The 21306-nt window shown below is 33.6% G+C and overlaps 3 protein-coding genes across 35 annotated transcripts; 2 read left to right on the plus strand and 1 right to left on the minus strand.

Annotated features, from left to right (window-relative positions):
- The first annotated feature begins 13 nt into the window (after positions 1–13).
- Positions 14–6519, plus strand: LOC107012006 (peptidyl-prolyl cis-trans isomerase CYP40-like). 2 transcript variants are annotated; one of them, XM_027914796.1, is made up of 12 exons: positions 14–186; positions 349–449; positions 582–1059; positions 1948–2448; positions 2733–2820; positions 2915–2967; positions 3931–4035; positions 4980–5055; positions 5618–5655; positions 5798–5862; positions 5988–6047; positions 6219–6519. In XM_027914796.1, the coding sequence occupies exons 3-10, from the start codon at positions 889–891 to the stop codon at positions 5849–5851; spliced, it is 1086 nt and encodes a 361-aa protein (XP_027770597.1). In that variant the 5' UTR covers positions 14–186; positions 349–449; positions 582–888; the 3' UTR covers positions 5852–5862; positions 5988–6047; positions 6219–6519. The 2 variants fall into 2 exon arrangements, with proteins under 2 accessions (XP_027770597.1, XP_015067196.1); XM_015211710.2 differs by lacking the exon at positions 14–186 and having other exon boundaries at positions 319–449.
- A 214-nt stretch (positions 6520–6733) lies between these two features.
- Positions 6734–8961, minus strand: LOC107012004 (patatin-like protein 3). Its single transcript, XM_015211708.2, has 6 exons — positions 8616–8961; positions 8159–8340; positions 7865–8048; positions 7608–7769; positions 7214–7516; positions 6734–7127 (listed from the first exon to the last, which is right to left on the minus strand). The coding sequence occupies exons 1-6, from the start codon at positions 8799–8801 to the stop codon at positions 6906–6908; spliced, it is 1239 nt and encodes a 412-aa protein (XP_015067194.1). The 5' UTR covers positions 8802–8961; the 3' UTR covers positions 6734–6905.
- Positions 8962–14247: 5286 nt separating this feature from the next.
- Positions 14248–20671, plus strand: LOC107009425 (protein SUPPRESSOR OF QUENCHING 1, chloroplastic-like). Of its 32 annotated transcripts, none has more exons than XR_003577029.1 (7): positions 14250–14452; positions 15883–16037; positions 16115–16183; positions 17105–18490; positions 18575–18643; positions 18787–18857; positions 19328–20314. XR_003577029.1 is itself a non-coding variant. In XM_015208761.2 (4 exons), exons 1-4 carry the CDS (start codon positions 14305–14307, stop codon positions 16363–16365), a joined length of 360 nt encoding a protein of 119 aa, XP_015064247.1. In that variant the 5' UTR covers positions 14248–14304; the 3' UTR covers positions 16366–17001. The 32 variants fall into 32 exon arrangements, 2 of the variants coding, with proteins under 2 accessions (XP_015064247.1, XP_027770885.1); XR_003577037.1 differs by having other exon boundaries at positions 17105–17205; positions 17665–17723; positions 17953–18490; positions 18575–20314; XR_003577045.1 differs by having other exon boundaries at positions 17105–17205; positions 17665–17723; positions 18375–18490; positions 18575–20314.
- Positions 20672–21306: the final 635 nt, after the last annotated feature.

Consider the following 21306-nt stretch of genomic DNA (forward strand, 5'->3'; position numbering starts at 1 on the left):
GCAAAAGGTTTCGAAACCTACCAATTTGGGCAGCTAATGCCATGTTTGGGAGTCCAGATTATAATATCCAATCCGCGTAGTAATCGGATCGCCACTGATAACATACATCTTCCTACCGAAGGCAAACACAAACGGGATGTACCAGCGAAGATTTCTTCTATCTGATATGTAGAATTAGCCATTAGGGTTTGTGAAGTTTATACTGACGGTGTAATCTTTTGTTTCGTTTACTTCCTCCGATGCATTCATCAATAACGGTCCACCCTGGAAAACTTTCAGTGGTGAAATTGGTAATCGGAGAAAGTTTATCCGGCAAGGAATCTAAATCAATCTTAAAATCCATTGCAGGAATAAATCACTGCTTGTCATCAAAGACATTGATACAATTTTTGGTCTAGGGTTTCGGAGTTTTTGCTTCTCTTTGTTGGTGTTGATGGGGATTATAGAAGGTTATTTTTCATATTCTTAAGATACTTTATTATTTTTTTAATTTTTTTCAAATTCACTTTTTATTTTTTTTAACATTAGAACAAACAAATAAAAATTTCCAAAAATAATTGTTTCGTACTTTTTTCGCATAGGATGCGATATTTTATTGAGCGACAGAATACAACAAAAAGCAGACTACATTTGGCTCTATTATACTGACAAAGCGACAGCTGTCATCGCGGAAGGAAAGTGGGCTTAGTATGTTGTAGTGGGCCCATGGGCTCGTTTCAGCCCATAAGTGTCCAAAATGATCCTCCACACTCTACCAGTCCACAGGTATTGACAGAAACAGGAAAATCGCATGCTGTCCACCGCGTACTGTAGCATAAACTGCTTCTTCAAAAACTCAAAGGGTTTCCGTTTTTTTTCCATTGAAACGTTTTTCGAGTTCAAGAGAAAATGGCGAATCCGAGATGCTATTTGGACATTAGCCTTGGTGGAGAGCTTGAAGGAAGAATGGTGATTGAGCTTTACAAAGACATCGTTCCTAAAACCGTTGAAAATTTCAGGGCTCTTTGTACTGGTGAGAAAGGCATTGGCCCCAACACCGGTGTTCCCCTCCATTTCAAGGTTTTTATTACGTTTTCTCTATTTTTCTACGCGTAAATAGTTTCTGCGTCCTGTAATATGGTTGTGCATTTGTGTTTTTTCTCTTCAACACATGAATACTTGTGTTTTTGAATGAAATAGACCTAGTTGAGGAATGTATATGGTCAGATAGATGATTCATGCAGTCAAGTCCAAACTAGTTAGGAATTGAGGCTTATATGTAGACTTGTAGTAGTTTTTGGGTGTATATTAGTTCCCACCTTTTCAGTTTTTGGGTGTATGAAATGCATGTGATCATATTGTACGAGTTGATGTTTGTCAGACTTCAATACTGTTTTACTTGAAAATAGCAGTATGATTCACTCTGTTTGATGTTTACGAATCACGTCATAAACTCTGATCTTCTTGTGCCAGTAGGGGTGGAGTCTTTTTGCTGTTCTTTTGTTTCTTCGCATTTTTTTACAGTTGAACAGGGAAGTAGTATATATGAATTTACTTTTAAGCTTAGGAAGAATAAAGGAGAATGGGGCTCTTCTCACAAATTTCATGAAAGTAAGTCTGGTTGCACATATGGAAACGGTTCTCTCCTTGGGCGGGGAATGGATCATCGTTTTTAAGTTCAGTTTGTTTATATGAGATGGTATTCTGGAATTGTCAAACACTCTAATGCCAATGATGATATATAAGGGAGAATGAAGAGTGATTGCTTAGAATAGTACTAACAGTTCCAACACAGCATGAATTTTGGGTGTATGTTCTGGAAGTATCTGTTACTTCATGCTCTATCCTATCTAAATCTATTTTTTTTAGTGACCCAAATAAATTGATTCTCTCTATGTGACTGTCCATTTTTACCTTTCCCTTTAGCTTTTGTTCCATTCATTATAATATTGTTTGCTTCTTATGTAGGGTTCTTGTTTTCATCATGTCATCAGAGGCTTTATGTTACAAGGCGGGGACATTTCTGCTGGAAACGGCAGTGGTGGGGAGTCAATTTATGGCTTGACATTTGAAGATGAAAATTTCAAACTCAAACATGAAAGAAAAGGAATGCTTTCTATGGCTAATTCTGGTCCAAATACAAACGGGTCTCAATTTTTCATCACCGCTTCTCAAACACATGTTCTAGATGGAAAGAATGTTGTATTTGGACGAGTAATCAGGGGTTTGGGGATGATTCGTGTAATTGAACATATTAAAACAAGTGAAAATGGTTTTCCTGATCTTCCTGTGATAATAGAGGACTGTGGAGAAATTCCAGAGGGTGCAGATGATGGCACAACTAACTTCTTTAAAGATGGTGATACTTACCCTGATTGGCCAATAGACCTTGACGTGAAACCAGATGAGGTTGCTTGGTGGATAAATGTTGTTGAACGTATCAAAGCCTTTGGCAATGAACATTTCAAGGTACTAGATTAATGTATATTTCTTGTTTGTTTCAAGTATACCCCGTGTTGTTATATAAGTTCACACATATATGTTTCCAAAAGTAAGCTTGGATTGATAGCTTTTTCTTTACATAAAATAAGATTTACTGCAAAAAATAACTAAAGAAATAAGATGAGCAAACAATGTAACACCATTTCTTCTCCACTTTTCTGTAGTTTTTTATTCATGGGCTTAGACTTCTTTGAAAATTTTATCTATTTCTAAATGTGATTGTATATCATCTTTGTATTTGTCATGGGCAGAAGGAAGACTATAAGATGGCTATCAGGAAGTACAGGAAGGCTGTCCGTTATACCGACTTATGCTGGGAAAAGGACGACATTGATGAAGGTAAATTTTCTAATTGCAGCTATAAATGACTATCTGATTTGCTTTCTCATAACTAGGACATCTTTCTGAAGGAATTCTTTTCCTCATTATACAGTAAAAAGCGAGTATTTGAGGAAGACAAAGTCCCAGATACTTGCAAATAGTTCTGTAAGTTCTCCTGAATTCTCTTGCAACCATTTGGTCTTACGGAATGATTTTCTTTCTGTTAGAATATTGTAGGCCTTAGTAGGACTTTCAGTTACATAATATAAGAACTATTTCCTGCTTTATGGTGTGAACATATCCTGAGGATGTAGTAACTTTCCTGAAGAAATCAGCTTTGTTAATGTTTCTTCCATATAAATAAATAATAAATAACCTTGTTTTAGTCTATACATTTTCGCCATCAATGTCTATTTACATTGAAGCTAAGTTACTCGGACTCCGCAAAATAGGTGCCGTAGTTAGGGTGTGGGATCTGTTCGGATCCGGTCAAACGAGATCGGGTGTGTTGACCAACAATTTAGAGAAGAAATTGAATTTTTGATATCTCAAAGTAAAGATTTGAATAGATCGGAAACAAATGCCTTCAATTTTTCTGCTATGTAATGATTTATACTAGTCCTTTGAAGGTTTTTTCTTGATAAATTAGAGTAATATACCGTCAAGGAGTTTCTAGAATCTTCGCATTTTATCAAAGCTCTCGTGCTAAGCACATGTTGGTGTATGAATTTGTGAGAGAGAAGGGATGCAGCGCTGTTTTGGAACTGAACTAGGGTTCTTCATCGTTTTGTTCTTAGGCTGCTTTGTTCTGTACGTGAATGGAGAAGAGGGGAACATGGGGTTTGGAGGAATAGGGTGTGGGCCAGATTTGGTTTTGAATGTTGGGCCAGGTCCATAACATGAGTGAGACCAAGTCCCTTGGAGTCTTCTAATCAAAATTAGAGTATTATTTAAATGAAAAATAATTTTAACTTAAAATAGAGTATTATTGAATCAAAATTAAACCAGGTCCCTTTGACGGTATATTATAAGTTTTCCTCACATATGCATATTTAGACTTTGTTCTTGTGACTATGTAGCATTTCCTTTTCTTTTGCTCCGCAAAATATTCTTAACATTCTTGTTCAGGCTTGTAAACTGAAGATAGGAGATCTAACTGGAGCATTGATAGATGCTAATGATGCAATTTATGATGGTGAAGACAATGTCAAAGCTTTTTACCGCCAAGGCCAGGTTGGTGTGTTGAGCTATAATATAGTTCAAGTGGTTAGATTTCCTGAACAAAAGAAAGCCTGACTTGATTTGTAGAAGGGCAGCCAACAGTGAATAGCATATAGAATGATCTACTGCACAACCGCAATATTATATGATAAAAAGCACCTGTAACATCATTCTCCTCAGTGTTCTTGGACTTAAAAGTCTGAGTGTAAAGAATAACTTACAATGTACTTTCCGATCTTCAACAAACTTCTATTTTCGTTTGCATTAAGATTGTCCACCGACCTTGTTTTTCTTTCTAGTCTGGAATGATTATTTTCTGTCATGATTAAGGTGATTGATTAGGCTTCACTAGGATACAAACTTTGCGCCATAAGTTCCTTTCTCAAGCTTGTCTCACGTTTTATTAGTTCCTTTGGTGTTGGATTATCAGTTTGCTATGGAATTTAATTCAGTTAGATAAACACAAGTACAGCTCCTGTCAACTGCATGTCATGCATCCTCTAATCCATTGAACAGAACTTACACTTACTTTCAAACTTTAAATTTACACAAATGTTGGCATATGAATCTGAGACCTGAAGACCTTCTACTAATCTTCATCTTTATTCTCATTAAACAGCCCTTTGTATTATTATATTCAGGAGAAGCGTTTGGTCATAGCAATATCTCTCCTGTATTCTTCGAATCCCAAAGGAGGCAAAAAGACTAGATAATTTTTTTCCCATCTGTCCAAGCCATGGTAGATAGAGTTACCCTGTACTTGCCTTAGTGGGAGGCGGTTGATATCTTATTGAATTAGTCAAGGTGTGGGCTATCGGACCGGACACCATGGTTCTAAAATATTTTACTTGATGGTGTAGTATTACTGATTCACTTATACCTTATTGTCTTCATACTTCACTATACGGAATCTTATACATATCCAAAACATTGAACCATCATTTTCTCTATTTCAGGTATATATGGCAATGAATGCTATAGATGCAGCAGCTGAAAGTTTTAAGAAGGCCCTGGAGTTAGAGCCAAACAATGGTTAGTGACGCACAATTTCATCTTTGACATTTTAAGGGAAGAAACTCTGGCAAATGTTGAAGTATAAAGAGTATATTTTTCTTCTTAATTAACGCATGTGCTGCCGTTCCTTTTTTCCTCTTTCTGCATTATTTCCTGGCTACCCGTATACTCTAAATTGTATTAGATGATTCTCTGGAGCCAAACAAGGTTGCTGTCTTTAGCTGTGAATCTCAGGCTTAGTAACTTGGATATCCAAACTTGCATATAGAAGTCCTTTTCATCTGGCAATGGAACTTTTAATCCATAAAAGGAGAAGTAGCAGTTGAGAAAGCGTGTTCATTATGTTTTGCCTAAACTGATTATATAAAAGACTCAGAGATGCTCATAGAGTTCTCACTGGAATTTCCGATTTGTACCCAAAGTGTGGTACACTTCGCTCCAACCCAAACTCCCTACCTCATAAAAGTTCACATTAAACTCTGTTTGACTGGTTATATTTTGTACGAATAAAGGAAATAATATTATTCACCTCTAGTCTTGAGTATCAGCCCCGGTAACCTTTTCTTACATTTACTTTCAGGAGGGATAAAGAAGGAGCTGGCTGCTGCAATGAAGAAGGTTAGTCATTATCAGATCAAAATATTTGATCCAACATCTTCACATGAACGTAATACATGTTCTCTAATTTTCTTTCTCAAAAACTACTCGTTCTGTAGTTTCAAAAACTACATTTTCTTTAATTTGTTAACAATTATGACAGATTGCTTATAAACTAGAGAAGGAGAAGAAGGGTTATGCTAAAATGTTTCAGTAAAATTTCCAGTGGTATGCTGAACTCTTTTTCAAATTTCAACCTGCAATAATTTTTTCATTATCCAAAATTTATGATGCTCTGAGATATCAAATGCTGGCTGCTACTAATACTTGTTAGTTCAATCTGTTTGGCACAGTTCACAATAGAAGTATAGTGGTTCAGGTTAACTTTTGGGCCTCAAAACAGCTAGAATCAGGTATTTTGCGCCCACGTCATCTTCTCTCTCTATTTTAGCCTGTCAGATCAATCTGTTATGTCTTATCTTGTAGGAGTAAGAGAAACTTTGGTAGTTTGGTACATCAATTTCTTGTATATCCTTCCGTCTCGTTGATCTTTTTTTTCCTTTCTACATTTTGAGTTCTTGCAGGATTTGTTTCTCATGGAGTACAAAAACGAAGGGTTTGTTCTCAACTTCTCATAGAGTACAAAAACCAACTGCGGTTATCAAAGTTTGAGCCGATTTCTCTTTTGACTTTAATTCTGCTTATTAGTGGGCATTCTTCTGTTGAATACAAAATATATAGCCTGAATATACCTCAACGTGTTTTGTACAGAAAGTGAAAGGGAACTTAATGCAGGATAAAGTATCTTTCCATTTTATAATATAATGATATGGATGCCCCAAACTCGGTTATCTGTGGCTTCCGCAAAAGTCCTTTGTCTCAGCTTACTTCAATATTTTTAACCTCTTGATGTGCAATATTTCTAGTACAAAGTCAGTTTCCTGGATTCATTTTTATCTTCCCGTGGACTTACTAGCAGCTGCAATTCAATTGTCCTGGTTTGCATGAATATATTCCTGCACTAGGCTCCTGTGATGTGCGAGCCAGAGCAGATTTGAGTACATGACACCTTAATGAAACAACAGTTGATAGGAGCTCATGAGGAAAAAAAACAGAACTATTACATAAATTTTATTTTCTTCTTGGGATGTTTATTCTCATATTACAACATGGTTTACTAGTTAGGCGCTTAACTATTGAAGGGTAAAAGAATACAAATTAATCTTCTAATCGTCCAACAAATTGTGTGAAAAATTTCTGCAAGTATTTCGTTAGTTTATTCGGAGCTTCCTTTCCTCTGAAAGCAACTGAGCAAAGCGGACTATAGCAGCTTCGTTGGTGCCTTCCCCAACAACTGGTTCGTATCGGCCTGTTTCTAAGTTGACCCTTGAAATTGGCTTCTTCAATAGATCATTACCAATTTGTACCAGTGTCTCCATGTTTTGTGTCGTTGCAATATCCATAGATGCAGCCTCCCCTGTCAAATTGTCATCCTGTACCAATCAAACCAGAAAAGTATTAGCTGATTTATTTTCATCATGTATTTTGAAAATACTAAGAAAAGCTGAGTCATTCTTACCTGAATCCTGATGTAGTTCTTCTCACTACCAAGGGTCTGAAACATGGTGGAAATATGTATGTCTACCATATCAGCACTAGCATCACCATAAATATCTATCAAAGGGGTGGCACCATTGTTGTACACCCAACCTATCATCCCCCATCTGGAAGCCACTGTAGCATTATACTTCTCTTCTTGCTTGCCTATACCCGTGCCCAACGACAGAACCAACATTTTGTTGCAGTCCATATTCTTCATACCCTCGTATTGAAAGTTACCCGTCATGATTTGTTTTGAAACGTATGTTATTGCCATTAAGGTCTAAGATAAGAGTCAAAAAGAATTGTGTCAATATTGATATTTCAAAAAGAATAAGATACTATAAAAAATTTTAACTTTTGTGGCTACTCACTGGATTATTTGCAGCTACACCTCCATCGACAAGATCAAATGTACGCGTTTTGCCTTGAGCATCCTTAGTCCCAAAACTGTGCACTGGGAAATAAGTGGGTGCGGCTGAGGTACTAAGGCAAACGTCTGATAATTGAGCATTCTTTGAGATATTTGCTTTTGCCTGTAGACAAATTAATTTGAATAATTATATTAAATAAGAAGAAACTATATAAAATAAAATTAAGATGAAAGAATGTTATTAGGATAGAAGTTTACATCAGCAGTACTGAAGATAATTGGTTGAAGACGTTTGATATCAAAAGTAGGTATGACTGTATTAGTCAACGTTTGCTTCATTGTAAGATTGCCTAATATTGAATTAATAATTGTTCTCAAGTATATGCCATCATACTTTGGTCCTCCAAACAAATTTGTGATCCTTCTCACAAAGCTGTTACGCCTGAATTACATATATAATTAAACAAACACTTGCCTTCAGTATTAAAGCATAAAATTAGAAAGAAAGAAGAGACAAACTCTATGAGTAATTAATGCACTGTTGTTGTTAACCTGCTTTGAGGAAAAATTTGAGGGCCATGTTGCATGTAGAAATTGGAAATATCTTTTGCTTGATATAAAGGACGATTGTCCTTGTTAGGAGCAGTAAGCATAGTTGTTACTAATCCACCTGTGCTTGTTCCTGCTACTACATCGAAGTAATCTGCAATTCTTGCATTTGGTCCATCAAGTTCCTAGCATACACAAATAAATTCATGAGAAAAAAAGTAATCTATGGGTATTTCTTCTGTTTCAGTTTATACGACACATTTTCCTTTTTAATCCAACAGTTAGATATTTAATTTTTCCTGTTATATATAGTCATAGAAATGTCATAACATGCTTAAAATAATAAGTTCCAAGTATATATGGCGAATATCTTTCTTTTTACTTGTACTGATCAGCGCGTATAGTCAAATACTGTTATATGAAATAAAACGTATGACGTATATATGTAGCATAGGAATACCTGAAGTTTAGATTCAAGGAAGGCAAGAAGGGTTCCAGGAATAATGCCTCTAATACCACCTCCATCGATACTCAAAACGGTTACCGTCTTTCCTTTGGTAGCGGCAGAAACTATTAATGGAGGTTGTAAAACATGAAGGGTTACAAAAAGAGTCATTGCTGCAGCTATAAGAACCATCCTCCCCATGTTGAGTTATTACCTAACAAAAAGAGTTTATGTTTTTGATATTTGAAAGAGAGGGGGAGAAAAGTGTGTATTGTTATGTTAAAAGAAAGTTAAAACTTAGTGATTCGTCTTGTTTTGTAGGAGGCAAGTATTTATAATACTAATATTTAGCCCATTGCCTATCTTGGCTGCGTAATAGTGTTAGCCTAGGTGACTTTATCAAAGTCTTTTTTCTCTTGTCCATACTTTGAATGACTACTTTTTTTTTGAGGAATTTTAGTTACTTTCACATGTTATTTTAATCTTCCCGTTTTGGCTTTATCCTTATGAATAATATGAGTCTTTATGTATCTTTTATCTCTTGTATTTGGATTTTTTTGGAGAATTTTAAATGTGTGAAATCGTCCTCTCATTATATTTATTTTTAATTTACGATTATACTATTTTTATTATAAAAATTAACTTTAAAAAAAATAGATTTATGATATATATATATATGTTGGTATATATACTTCTATCACTTAATTATATGGTTGACTATTGTATATTTTTATTATAAATAGAAGCTCTTAGTTATTGTTAGTTAAATGTAAATAAAATAAATAAAACACGTGCTTGCTCGTGAATTAAATATTTTTTACTGCCTATTTATTGCAATAACTTATATTGGAAGTGTACTGTTTGAAGTGATAAGGATGAATTTTGTCGGAAAACGAATATCTTATAGAAAGTTAGTGGGAGTTTACCACACAATCCCACTTCTACTATTCTTTGTTCTGAATTGGACATCCCACTAATTTCATTTTTTCAGACTTTCACATATATATCCCACGAATCACATTATTTCACCTTGACTTATTTGAATAAAATAATTATAACGTGGTCAGGTATGGTAATTTCGTTTAAAATTAATTATTATTCAATTATTCATCTTATAATATAGAGCCTGATCATTCATGAGCATTATTTATATTATATACTCTTTCCGTTCAAAAATGTTTGTCATGTTGTGCTTATCGAAAGTTAATTTTACTAATTTTCAAAGGTAAATTAGATCACATTAATTTGATATTTTAAACAAAAAAAAATTAGATATTCTAAAATTATATGAAAAATAGTATAAATTACAATTTTTTACATATTAATATGATGAAAAAAAACATCTTAAAATGTTAATCAATATTTTTATAATTTAACTCTAAAAATAGAAATCATGACAAATAATATCAAACGGAGAAGGTATAAAAGTTTGACATAGTGGTATAACGTAACAACCCAATGGTCCAACTTTTTTTGCTCACTCAACGCGTCAAACAATAAAATGGGACCAGAATGTTCCAATCAAAATTACTAGCTAGCCCCCAACCTTGATTTTTACACCACATCTAAAAAGTAAAATTTTCTCCGTGTGAAAACGAAGGAATTGACCACTTCAAAGATGGAAATTGATTAAGTGAAAACTCATTTTGATAATTATTGACGATGAACATGTTTTTATTTTATTTAAAAATTTAAATTATTTTTAAAATATTTTTATTATTTAATTTAGACTCAACATAAAGATTCAATAATGTTGAACTGTTGTCCAAATGATCAAACGCAGCCATCAGCCAAGTGATTCCAACTTGTACAATTATAGTTAATTGATGATCCAATTAATGATCAACGAAGCTATCATCCACGCTTTTGTTTTTGTTTTTATTTTTATTTTTATCTTCTTTTTTTCCTGTTCTCGTTTTGTTTATTCTTACTCTTTGCACAAACAAGAAAAAAGTGACTGCATGTACAATGTTTCAATTCCAACTTAATTGAAAATGCTTAATTTTAAGATGATTGAGATTCTGAAATTCGAATTTCACAATCCAATTTTTTCGCATGTCTATGATAAGTTTTCATATTTGGCATATTTCAATCATATGATTCAGAGAATTAAGCTAGCTTTCATATTTGTCATAAAGTTTGAATTCAAAAAAGGAAGTTAAAAATACAGTGGCCTAAATATTTTTGAAGATTGACACCTTAAACAAGGGCCCATATATCTGTATACCAAAATGTATGCATGATACACTCTGCGAATTTTTCAATAACTTTAGAACAACGGCCCATAAATCTCCTAATTTGGTTTAGCCCAAATAGGTACATTGAGCCAATTCAGCTGAACAAATTTAGTTACATATTTTAACAGCGAAAGTATAAAATGCGCCCATTCTATACTTTCCACAGTATTTTGTTTCTCTAATTTTTAGGTTTTGGTTTCTAGTTATTTAACAATTTCCTCTATTGCATGGCTGTTTCTAATTTTTCAGTTTCAAAAACAGCATCTAAAATCTCTTTTAGACATCTATCATGCTAGACTACTTGTGCTGATTTGGACTTTGGAGTGGGGTGTTTTTACCATTGGATTGATTTTGTTATTTGAATCACTCTCGATTTCAGTAGCGTAGTTAGAATTTTATGAAGATTGTCCAAATAATATATAAATAATTTTTTATATTTTTTTGATGAATAGATGCATTGAAAAAATTAAAATTGAACGTAACAATAATATTCCTTTTTTTTTACTAACAAATGTTCCAAAATTTTATAAATCAAACTATATGATGTTTAGTGTGATTATTCTTCTTATCAAACCAAAGCAAATAATTTTGGTTTGGTTTTAAGGAGAACTCTAAATTGAGTTCTTAAATATAACAAGTGTTGTTTGGTTCGGCTTGTTGTTTACTCATCTCGAACTAGATAGATAATTTTGGTTGGGTTCGGTTCATCCTCTCGTCAAACTGAAACACATATTTTCGGTTCGATTATAACGAGATATCAATACCTGAGTTATTAAATATGATAATGACGATTCAGTTCGATTTATCATCTTCCCAAACTGAACATATGATTTCAGTTCGATTTTAAGGAGAAATCAAAATCGAATTCTTAAATATGATAATTGTGTTTTTGTTCGGTTTTCCTCTTCTCAAACTGACAAATAATTTCGATTTGATTTGAATTTTTCTCTTCTCAAACCAGAGTAAATTTTTGTTCGGTTTTAAGTAGAAGTCAAAATCGAATTTTATAACTCCGGTTGATTTGGTTTGTTTGAAAGTGAAATCAAAACCAAATTTTCAAATATGACAAGTTCAATTCGATTTTTCATCTTCCCAAACGCAAGCAGATAATTTCGATTCGATTTTAAGTACAAATCAAAACAAACTATTTTATATGATAATTGTGGCTTGGTTTGGTTTTTCTCTAACCCTAAACAGATAAGTTCGCTAAGGTTTTTGAAAATGAAATCAAATCGAATTTTAATATGATAATTGGGGTTTTGTTCGTGCTTCTCCTGTCAAATCAAATAGATAAATTTAATTCCTAGTTAGTTCTTTCTCTACCATGAATATGTTGTCGAGCATTTCCTTTCTCTTTTATATGAAGGTCAATATGTCTATGTCAATCATTATGTGAACACTCAACAAGGATAATTCAAAATTTTCAGTTCGGTTCAACTTAAAACTTTTACATGAATTTTTTTCTTTAGTTTTTTGATTTCCCTGAATGACACATAAATGTTATATGATTGGTCCAGTTTAGATTTCTTCATCTTTTTAAATCGAAACATAAATATGATAACTGCAGTCCGGTTTTGTTCCTTTTCTCCAACCGAAATAGTTCAGCTCGATTATGCTTCTACCTAGAATACCTTGCTAGTAATTTTTTTTCTCTTTTACATGGAGGATAACTAACTATGTCAATCATTGATTTGAACTCTTCACATGGATGCTTGATCAGTTGGTTTTATTTGGATATTTAACACAAAAATTTTAGTCTATTTTCCAGTTCAGTTCTTCATCTTTTTGGTTAAAATCAATGCCTTGTTCAACATTTTTCTAATGTTTTGTCTTAGGGGTGTCAAATGGGCGGGCCTGTTGAAATTTGAGATATCAAAATGGGTTGAAATAGAAATTGCATTGAATTCTGATCCGCCTAAATTTACTTTGGTCTCAAAAGGGTTGGATTCAAATGGGTTTAAAAGTTAGTTGGATCTTGACTTGCTTAGTCTCAATAACTTTAATATAGTGTTATTTAAGTTTTATAATCCAATTTGAATTTGAACTCAAGAAAAATTCAAAAAAGAAGTTATAAATGAATTAATAAATTCTAAAAGATATAAAATAAGATAGTAGTTCATACCTTCATTATAGGAACATACATTATATCATTACAAATAAAAATTTTAAAACGAGTTAAAATTGAAATTCAAATGTGCTCAATTGTGGATTATCTTAAAATGGGTAAGGGATTGAATGAGTGTTGATTGAATCGAGTTCAAATTATCTGAGCCCAACACTAAAATTTCTGAACTCGATACTTAAAGTTGGACTCATTACTTATGGTTGGACTCATTTTTGATGCCTCTAGTTTTGACTAATCAATTTGTAACTGACCCTAAAAGAGAGACCACGTACATGGATAATAATGGTTTCACTAGGTTTGAAGTTTATTTTGAGATTAATAAGGCAAACAAGTCCAGTATTCATGTCTTAGTTACAATCACTCATTCTACACAAAACTGAAATCTTCCGATTGATTTCTCTATAACGTTAAATGAAATCATGAATAATCGATAAAAATAACTTTTTAGACTGATCTGCATATACTTTCCTGACAAGTAAATTAGGTAAATATTGTAGATTAACAGAAAACTTAAATAGTAATTCTATGTTTACACAACTTAATATACTTTTAAAAAACATATAAAAATACTCTTAAAATTAATCTTTTAGTGTCACATAAAATAGAGCAAAAAAATAACATGTATTATTTAAAAACTACATAAAAAATATTGAAAACTCAATAATTAAAAACTTTTTTAAAAACATATAAAAAAAGGCCTAAAAAAATTTGATTGACTATTGAAATTCTATATGTGCTATATAATTTAGACAAATGAAATAATATATATATATTTTTGAAAATTACATTAAAACTATTATAAATCACAATAATTAACAACTTGAAATATTAATAAAAACATAGAAAGTTCGATTGACCTTGGAATCACTGTCTGCATGAATAGGGATATATGAGTAACATATATTGTTTAAAAATAACGTAAAAGTAATATAAATCACAATAATTTAAAAATAAAAAAACATATAAAATTAAGTTTATCTCAAAATTTTATCAATATCACATAAATTGAAATAAAGAACGCAACATATATTATTTATAAATTATGTAAAACTTTCAAAATTCTATCTATTACATTACATAAATGAGATAAAAATAACGGATATTAGGCTGTTTTAGCAGGTGGGTCTAAAAATCACACCTCAATTTTTGATTATCCGCTTATATTTTAACGCGGATAATTATTTTTAATTATTATACGCGTATATCCGACGCGGTTAAAAGGGTATAATAGTCAAATCACACGGAATCTCTTGCCCGCCAACTCAATAACAAGTATTTAAAGGCTTCAATTCAGTAGAAGCGTTACCAAACTCTCAAAACCCTTCAGAATCTTGGGGCTTTAATGGTGAATGCGTTCCAGAAATTGGAAGAGAGAATGTACGGTGTGCTTTGCAATAGTGAGAAATCATCAACAAAAGCGGCTGTGGATGCTTTTGCTGAGATGGGTGTTCAAGTTACCGTTGAAGATTTTGTGCCTTTCATGGGCATGGGTAAATTCTTCTTCTTCTTCTTGAATATTTTCTTTGTCAATCTGCTTATACGTAGTTGTTTTTCCTTCTTGGTTTTCTTTCAAGTGTTTGATGCGAAAGATGGGTATGAAATTATCATTGCTTCCCGCGGTTCAGGGTACTGGTTCTTGAACAATTGAACCAACACTCTTGAACAATTGAAGCAACACCAACTGGTTTCTCAACAATTGAACCAACACCAACCGGTTCCAACTGGTTCTTGATTGAAAAGTAGTTTCTTGATTTGTATGTTTGGGAACCATGGACAATTTTGGGTGTATTTGTTGACTTCACTAGCTTCTTTGGATATCATTCCTTAAGGAGTCGAGGATAAAGTAAAGCATCAATCGAATGGACAATATTTTCTACTGTTCAATGTTCTTCTTGAATTTCTTGATGGTTACATTCTTTTGATTTATTGTTTTTGAATTTTCAGAGGGGAAAGGTGTCTTTGTCAATACGCTTATATGTATTTGCTTTTCCCTTCTTGATTTATTTTTAAGTTTTTAATGTGAAAGATGGATATGAAATAATCATTATTGAACCATGTTTTATTCATATTTTTTGAAAAAATTGCCCAACCCCAACTAATTCTTGATTGAGCAGGAGTTTCTTGATATATATGTTTAGCAGTTTAGGAACCATTGACGATAGTGGGCATTTTTGTCTTTGGATATAAATATCTGAAGAAGTTGAGGATAAACCGTAAAGAATTAGTCCAATGGCCATTTCTTTTATGGTTTAATGCTATTGTCAGATTGCCTCATTATATCTTTTACGAGTTCACCTAAGCGATTGATCATTTTGTTTGAAGGCATGCTGATAAATTTTATGAAGTAATGATTAAGCCAGATACATGAAATATCGATAAGAAGAAAAACAAAAGAAAAGAATTATCAAGAATCTCTGTCCAGTCCCCTCCATGGGAACTTTGTTATGTAAGAAACCGGTAACCTTCATCTACCTCATTTGAAAATTTGCTGTTTGTGAAGCATCATCTCTTTCCTCTCAAATAATAGGTTCTGGTTCTCGTGGTAGATCTTATCATTTGCTTACTTTCATGCATATAGCTAGCCGAGGCCTTAAGTGAATTCTTTCATTCACTATGTTGAATTTTAGGGCCCTTCTCCACAAGAAACCCTTGTGCTCACAAAATCATCCATATTGTCTACGAAACTTGTTCTTTTGAATGATCATCATGTTAATTGCGATTGGATCCAAATACATCGGTTGAATTTTTTAATCTCGAATTACACTTGTTTTCGACCCCAAGTATAAAAAACATTAGTTTGATGTTACTTATCCTGTAGGAAATGAATCTTTGATTGTGTAGCACCTTGTTCCTTTGCCATATTTTCTCAATGACTTTTTCTCCTTTTGATTTTCCTTTACCCTCAAAATATATTATTTAGTGGAGCAAGCTTCTTATGTGTTGCTGCTGCTGCTAAGGGTGTTGAAGGATTTGATGCCGAGGCTGCAAAGAAGAGGTTCTTTGAGATATATTTATTAAAGGTGATTGAAATTTCATATATTTACGAATATCTACTCTCAAAGCAGATTCCACTGGGTATGTTATTGTTGTAAAGCACTTTCCTTTTAGTCGTGGTATCTGACTCCAGAACTGACAATTTTATTGATAAACAGGCAATCATTTGTAGTATGCAAACCGTTTATGGCATAGGTGTCCCTGGTGCCTTTGAACTTTTCTCTCAGGTATGTATAACCTGTGATACAACTTTACTAAATGTGGACTTGCTCTTTCTGTTTTTGTTACTTCTCATTAATCTGGTGATATGGTACGCCAGTGTAAAAGCAGCGGTCTCAAAGTTGCTGTTGCATCTAGTGCTTACCGAATTAAAGTTGATGCAAAGTGGCTGCAGCCGGTTTACCAATAATGATGTCAGTTAACATAATAAACTTTGGCTGTGAATAGTTGCTTCTCATTCCTTTTATAATAGGCATTCAAGAAACAGTGGATTAGACTAAATCAGCACATAGCAAGAACTATATTTTTTTAAATTATAAGTGTAGATATGTTTTATTGTAAAGAACTACCTGATATCTACTACACTTGGCGTATAACTTCTGCAATGGGAATTACTGGACATTAAATTTTTTGCTGACATAATGAATCTGTTAGTCATGGAATCAGGTGCTCAGACTCCAAAGGCTGTCATCTTTTTTCTTATATGGTCTTGGGCAATCCTCCCCTTATGAGCTAGCTTTTATTGTTGAGTTAGGCCCACGGACCGTTTCTTTACACAGTATCAGTGTCAGTCCCATCAATCCCTCGACCCCTGTTGTTATGTTTCTCTTTCTCAATATTGATCCCCCGTATTATGTTTTCTGTGCTTAGATTTTCTAGTCCTGGGTGTGCCCCTAACTTTTTGTGGTTGAGTTTTGTTCAAGGTCCATCCATTTTTTCACAGTATATATGCAAACACACACACTATGCGTTGGTTTGTAATGTAGTTCGGGAGGACGTAGTACTTTTATTAAGGCTAAAGTGTACAACTCGGATGAAAATCACAGTTTTGCTGTGAACTGACTGAAACCTCCCTTCCCCTCTCTTCTTTGTTTTTAGTTATCCTTTATTTATATTTAATCTCATATCCTATTTGTTTGATTTGACAGGTTTTGATGCAATTGTATCTGCGGATGCCTTTAAAAGTTTGAAGCCTGCTCCTGATACTTTCTTGGCTGCATCACGGATTCTTGATATTCCCACTAGTGAGGTAGATTCCAGGATGTGCAATGCTGTATTGCTACCACCCATCACAATTTTTTTTCTTTTTAGACACTTTTATGTGGGTGGTATGTGGTACTAACCTGATGAGAAATTTACATTCAAATTCTGTTTGACTGAGAGTTCCCTACATTATTATCCATTAGTGACTGTAATAATCAGATGAAGCTAGCTGGAAAACAAAATTTATGCAAAGAAGATACTACAAACTTGATAAATATATTGGCAACTTTTATGTTGAATATTATATTCCTGGATGGAAAAGAGATTCTCTATTGTCATTCTATCAGTCGGAACAGTTTTTCTAAATATGGATATAAAAATGGGGGTGCATTATGAATTGCTGAAGGTTCATCTTCAAGTATGATGAAGTTTTGAAGTGTTAAAGTAGATCAGTGTCCTGTTTGTCGATCTTGGTAGACATTATCATAATCCTGTATGTTGACAGTGTATTGTGATTGAAGATAAATTAGCTGGAGTACAAGCTGCCAAAGCTGCGAAAATGAGGTATTTGTGTTTGAGTGCCTTTCCTTTATATAGTTGGACTATGTACAATCGTTCAAAGTTGTTAATATCACCAACCCTACTTGAACTTTCCTTCATTTGTTCTGTCAACTGAATCAGTAAGCTGTATCAGCATCATTCTAATGTACCTCTTTGCCTCTGTTTTTAGCGATCATTTTGATTCCATTTTTTCTACATTCATAAATATGTTGACTTACTTGCAAATGTATAGCTGTGACGACAACACTATCAGAAGATACTCTAAAGCAGCGGAGCCCACACTTATCAGAAAGGAGATAAGCGATATTTCACTTGAAAATATCCTCGATGGTGGCTCTGGTAGCCATAGTATGTAGTGCACCAACATGTTAGGAACTTCCCTTTTCGTGTACACCATTGACAAATGCAGAATACTGAAGCTCTTTTGTGTTATTTATGGAAAAACTTGCGAGTAAGCTCTTTTTTGTAATGACTATAACTTGTTGGAGGATATCCTGTTCTCTGCTCCCTTAAGCTGTATGTTTTAGCTGCTAATTGTTGTCTTTTACTAAGTTGATGGAAATTTGCTAGTTCTAGTGTTCCTCTAGCTTATCATGTGTGGTCAATAGTGGCTCCCTTTCTATGCTTACTATAAAATGAATCTAATGATGACAGACAATGCAGATGTGATGGTGCAGGAATCTCAATCCATTAATGATCTAGCTCTCTTCCACTAAATCCAATATGACGGAGTATCCCAGAGCTGGATAATTATCCAACAAGTGAAGCCTGTACCAACTAACACATTTGGATCCACTTTTTTCAACTTCTCATCACACTTTACAGATTCCCTAATTGATGTTGTTTGTTTGCAGAGCATGCTATGTCAGAAAATGCTTGGATTTCAACTGACAAGTCTTGGTGCTTTCGATGCTGAAGAAACAGTAATGCTCACACGCAACCTTGACCAAAGCTTCAAACTCTTTGAGATGTTTTTTGATATCTATGTTAAAGCTTCTATGCTAGATAGATATCAAGCTTCTTTATCTTGACCTGTTTATTCTATTGCCTTAAAAACTATTTGCAGTTTCGGCCAGCCATGGGGATGATATAAGCATCCAGTATTCTAGTACTCCAGCTTTAACGTTTCTTGTTCTGGTATATATGAAGGCAGCATTCGTGCAAAACATGTTTTTGGAGAGTGCATTAATATAAATACATATGTAGTAGTTCTCAAACCCTGTCAAAGTTCCTAAATCAACGAGCATTATATATTTATCATTGACATTGGTACTATAATTTTTGGCCAATTAAACTCATATCAAGAGTAAGAATCTGGGATTGGATCTTTAATTGCCAACTGCACAAATTTATCTCGAGATCATGATGGATATAGCCTACAACTAAAAAAATTATAGTCAACTAGTTGATTTTATGACCTCAAACTCTGGATCTAAGTTTCTTTTCATGCAATTTTACTTTGAGGAGTCATGAATTGATATTAGTCCTAGCAATGTCTTAAAGTTGCTATACGTCCAACTTAACCTCAAATTTGAGTTTGTTACCTCAGGCGCTTTCATATTTTCTTAGGTCAGGACTCAAATTGATCATAATTTTTTTTTCAGTAGGGCCGGAGACACGAGAGCAAAAATCTCAGAGTTCATCAACCAACAGGTATCTGAGGAAAGAACCCAGCGTTTCAATAAGAGGAAGGAGTTCATATCGGATGTATGTCAAGTTGGAATGTGAAAACTAAAGAAAGTACTTGGGCAGAGTTCTGGTTCTAAGAAAATCAGAGATATGGCCATTAATGCCTGGAAGACTGTCTGAAAATGACAAAGAGGTGCGATGAAGTACTTATCATATTGTTGCTAGCAGACCTGTGTTTATTTAAACATAATTTTGGCATTTAAGCATTCATGTTTCTCTCTCCTACTTCAACAAACATACACAAATTTAAGCAAGTAAAAGTTTTTCCTGGTTCATTGTATCCTTCCAACTTTTGCTGCCTTACATTGAAGCAAGTAAGCTGGATAAGGAAAGATATATCCAAGAAATGGCTGCTTATGAACAGCATAAGAACAAAGAAACTACAACAAATCCAAACTTGCACAGGGGTTTGGCCCCAAGTATGATTAACTTTGGTGCACGGAGTTGATCATGGTTATCATGTGACTTCACAAGCTTATACTGGAAGCAACATTCTCCCTAATGCATCCTTTATTGAGTCCACGGTACAAATATTGAATAATGGTAAGACAAGTAACCCCATATTTCAGATGGATTGGTGCTCTTTTGCCTAGTCAATTTCAGTTGCTACTTTGGTGGGTTTTGGAAGATATGTATAGCTTTCGATCTGTACGTATCTTACAACCTTAGCATGATGCTTTTAAGATGTATATAGCTTCTAGTCTTTGAAAACTAGTGTGTCAAGAAGCAGCATTTGTAGGTTAGTTGGTAGTGGAGGGTTATCTTGCTTTTTGAGGTGGCGTGTTGGTTTTATTTTTGTCCTTGTTTTATTATTGTGATTCTTTTAATTTTTGACATCTTATCACCGTCTGTTGTTATTTACTGTGTTTTAATGGTCACATAACTTACATAATTCTCTTTTTTAACTGATGTTGGTAATTATGTCTGTAATACAAAGTTGATTTTCTATCTTCTTGTGCTCTTAATTTGAAAGATTTGTATGTGCGCATGACAGGGTGTGTTCTGCTGCAATCTGAGAGTGATGGAGATGCTAAAACCGAAAATGTTAACCCTATTGAGTTTTACTAAGATTATCGTTATCTGGAAACTCTTTCTCTGTAGAAAACTGATGCTAGAATTCAGGTTATATGTTTTTAACTTTTGGTGTTGTTTAAGCTGGATGATGTTGGCTTGCTTTCTGAGATATGGAAACATAACACATCTTTCTTGTTGCGCTAGTGTACTAATTTTCAAACTGACCTATACATCAGCCTCCAATTTTACTTTTTTTGTTTCAATGTCCTTAATTTTGTTTCATTAATAAACAATTCACAAAAACTTCCTACTTTGACTTCTATTTGTTCACTTTAAACTTTACACGTTCTTTAAAAATAATGATTAATAGATGAACAGTCGAAATACTTAGTTTGCATTTAAGTTATGTTTTGTCTTTCATCATATTGTAAGTCTACCATTGCCTGTTTCGGCAGATACAAATTTAATTGCTGCCAACTCTTTTAGTTACTTCTATCCTTCTTTAGTCACTTTATAATTTAGCATTATGATGAACTCAACTCTCAGAAATCAGAATGGTGTATATTCACTTACAAGCTAGGGAACAGAACATTTATGGAAAATGACACTGCAAATATCAAGAATGGTAGGTAAAAATTGAAAACTGGGGTAAATTGACTAGACTTTTTCTAAGCAGCGAGAGATACGGGGTCTGTAAGTTTTTCTAATAGAAAAGGAAATTCTCAGACAGTCATAATAAATGTTTTCAATATTTGCAAACTTAAACTACCAACAACGTTCAAAATTATATACTTGGAGGACAAAATTAAATCTAAAAGGAATAGTTTTGGCTAAAAACACTTGGAAAATAAATGGCATTGACATTTGGATGATATGAAGACCT

This window comes from Solanum pennellii, chromosome 2, assembly GCF_001406875.1.
Source record: "Solanum pennellii chromosome 2, SPENNV200".
NCBI classification, from domain to species: domain Eukaryota; kingdom Viridiplantae; phylum Streptophyta; class Magnoliopsida; order Solanales; family Solanaceae; genus Solanum; species Solanum pennellii.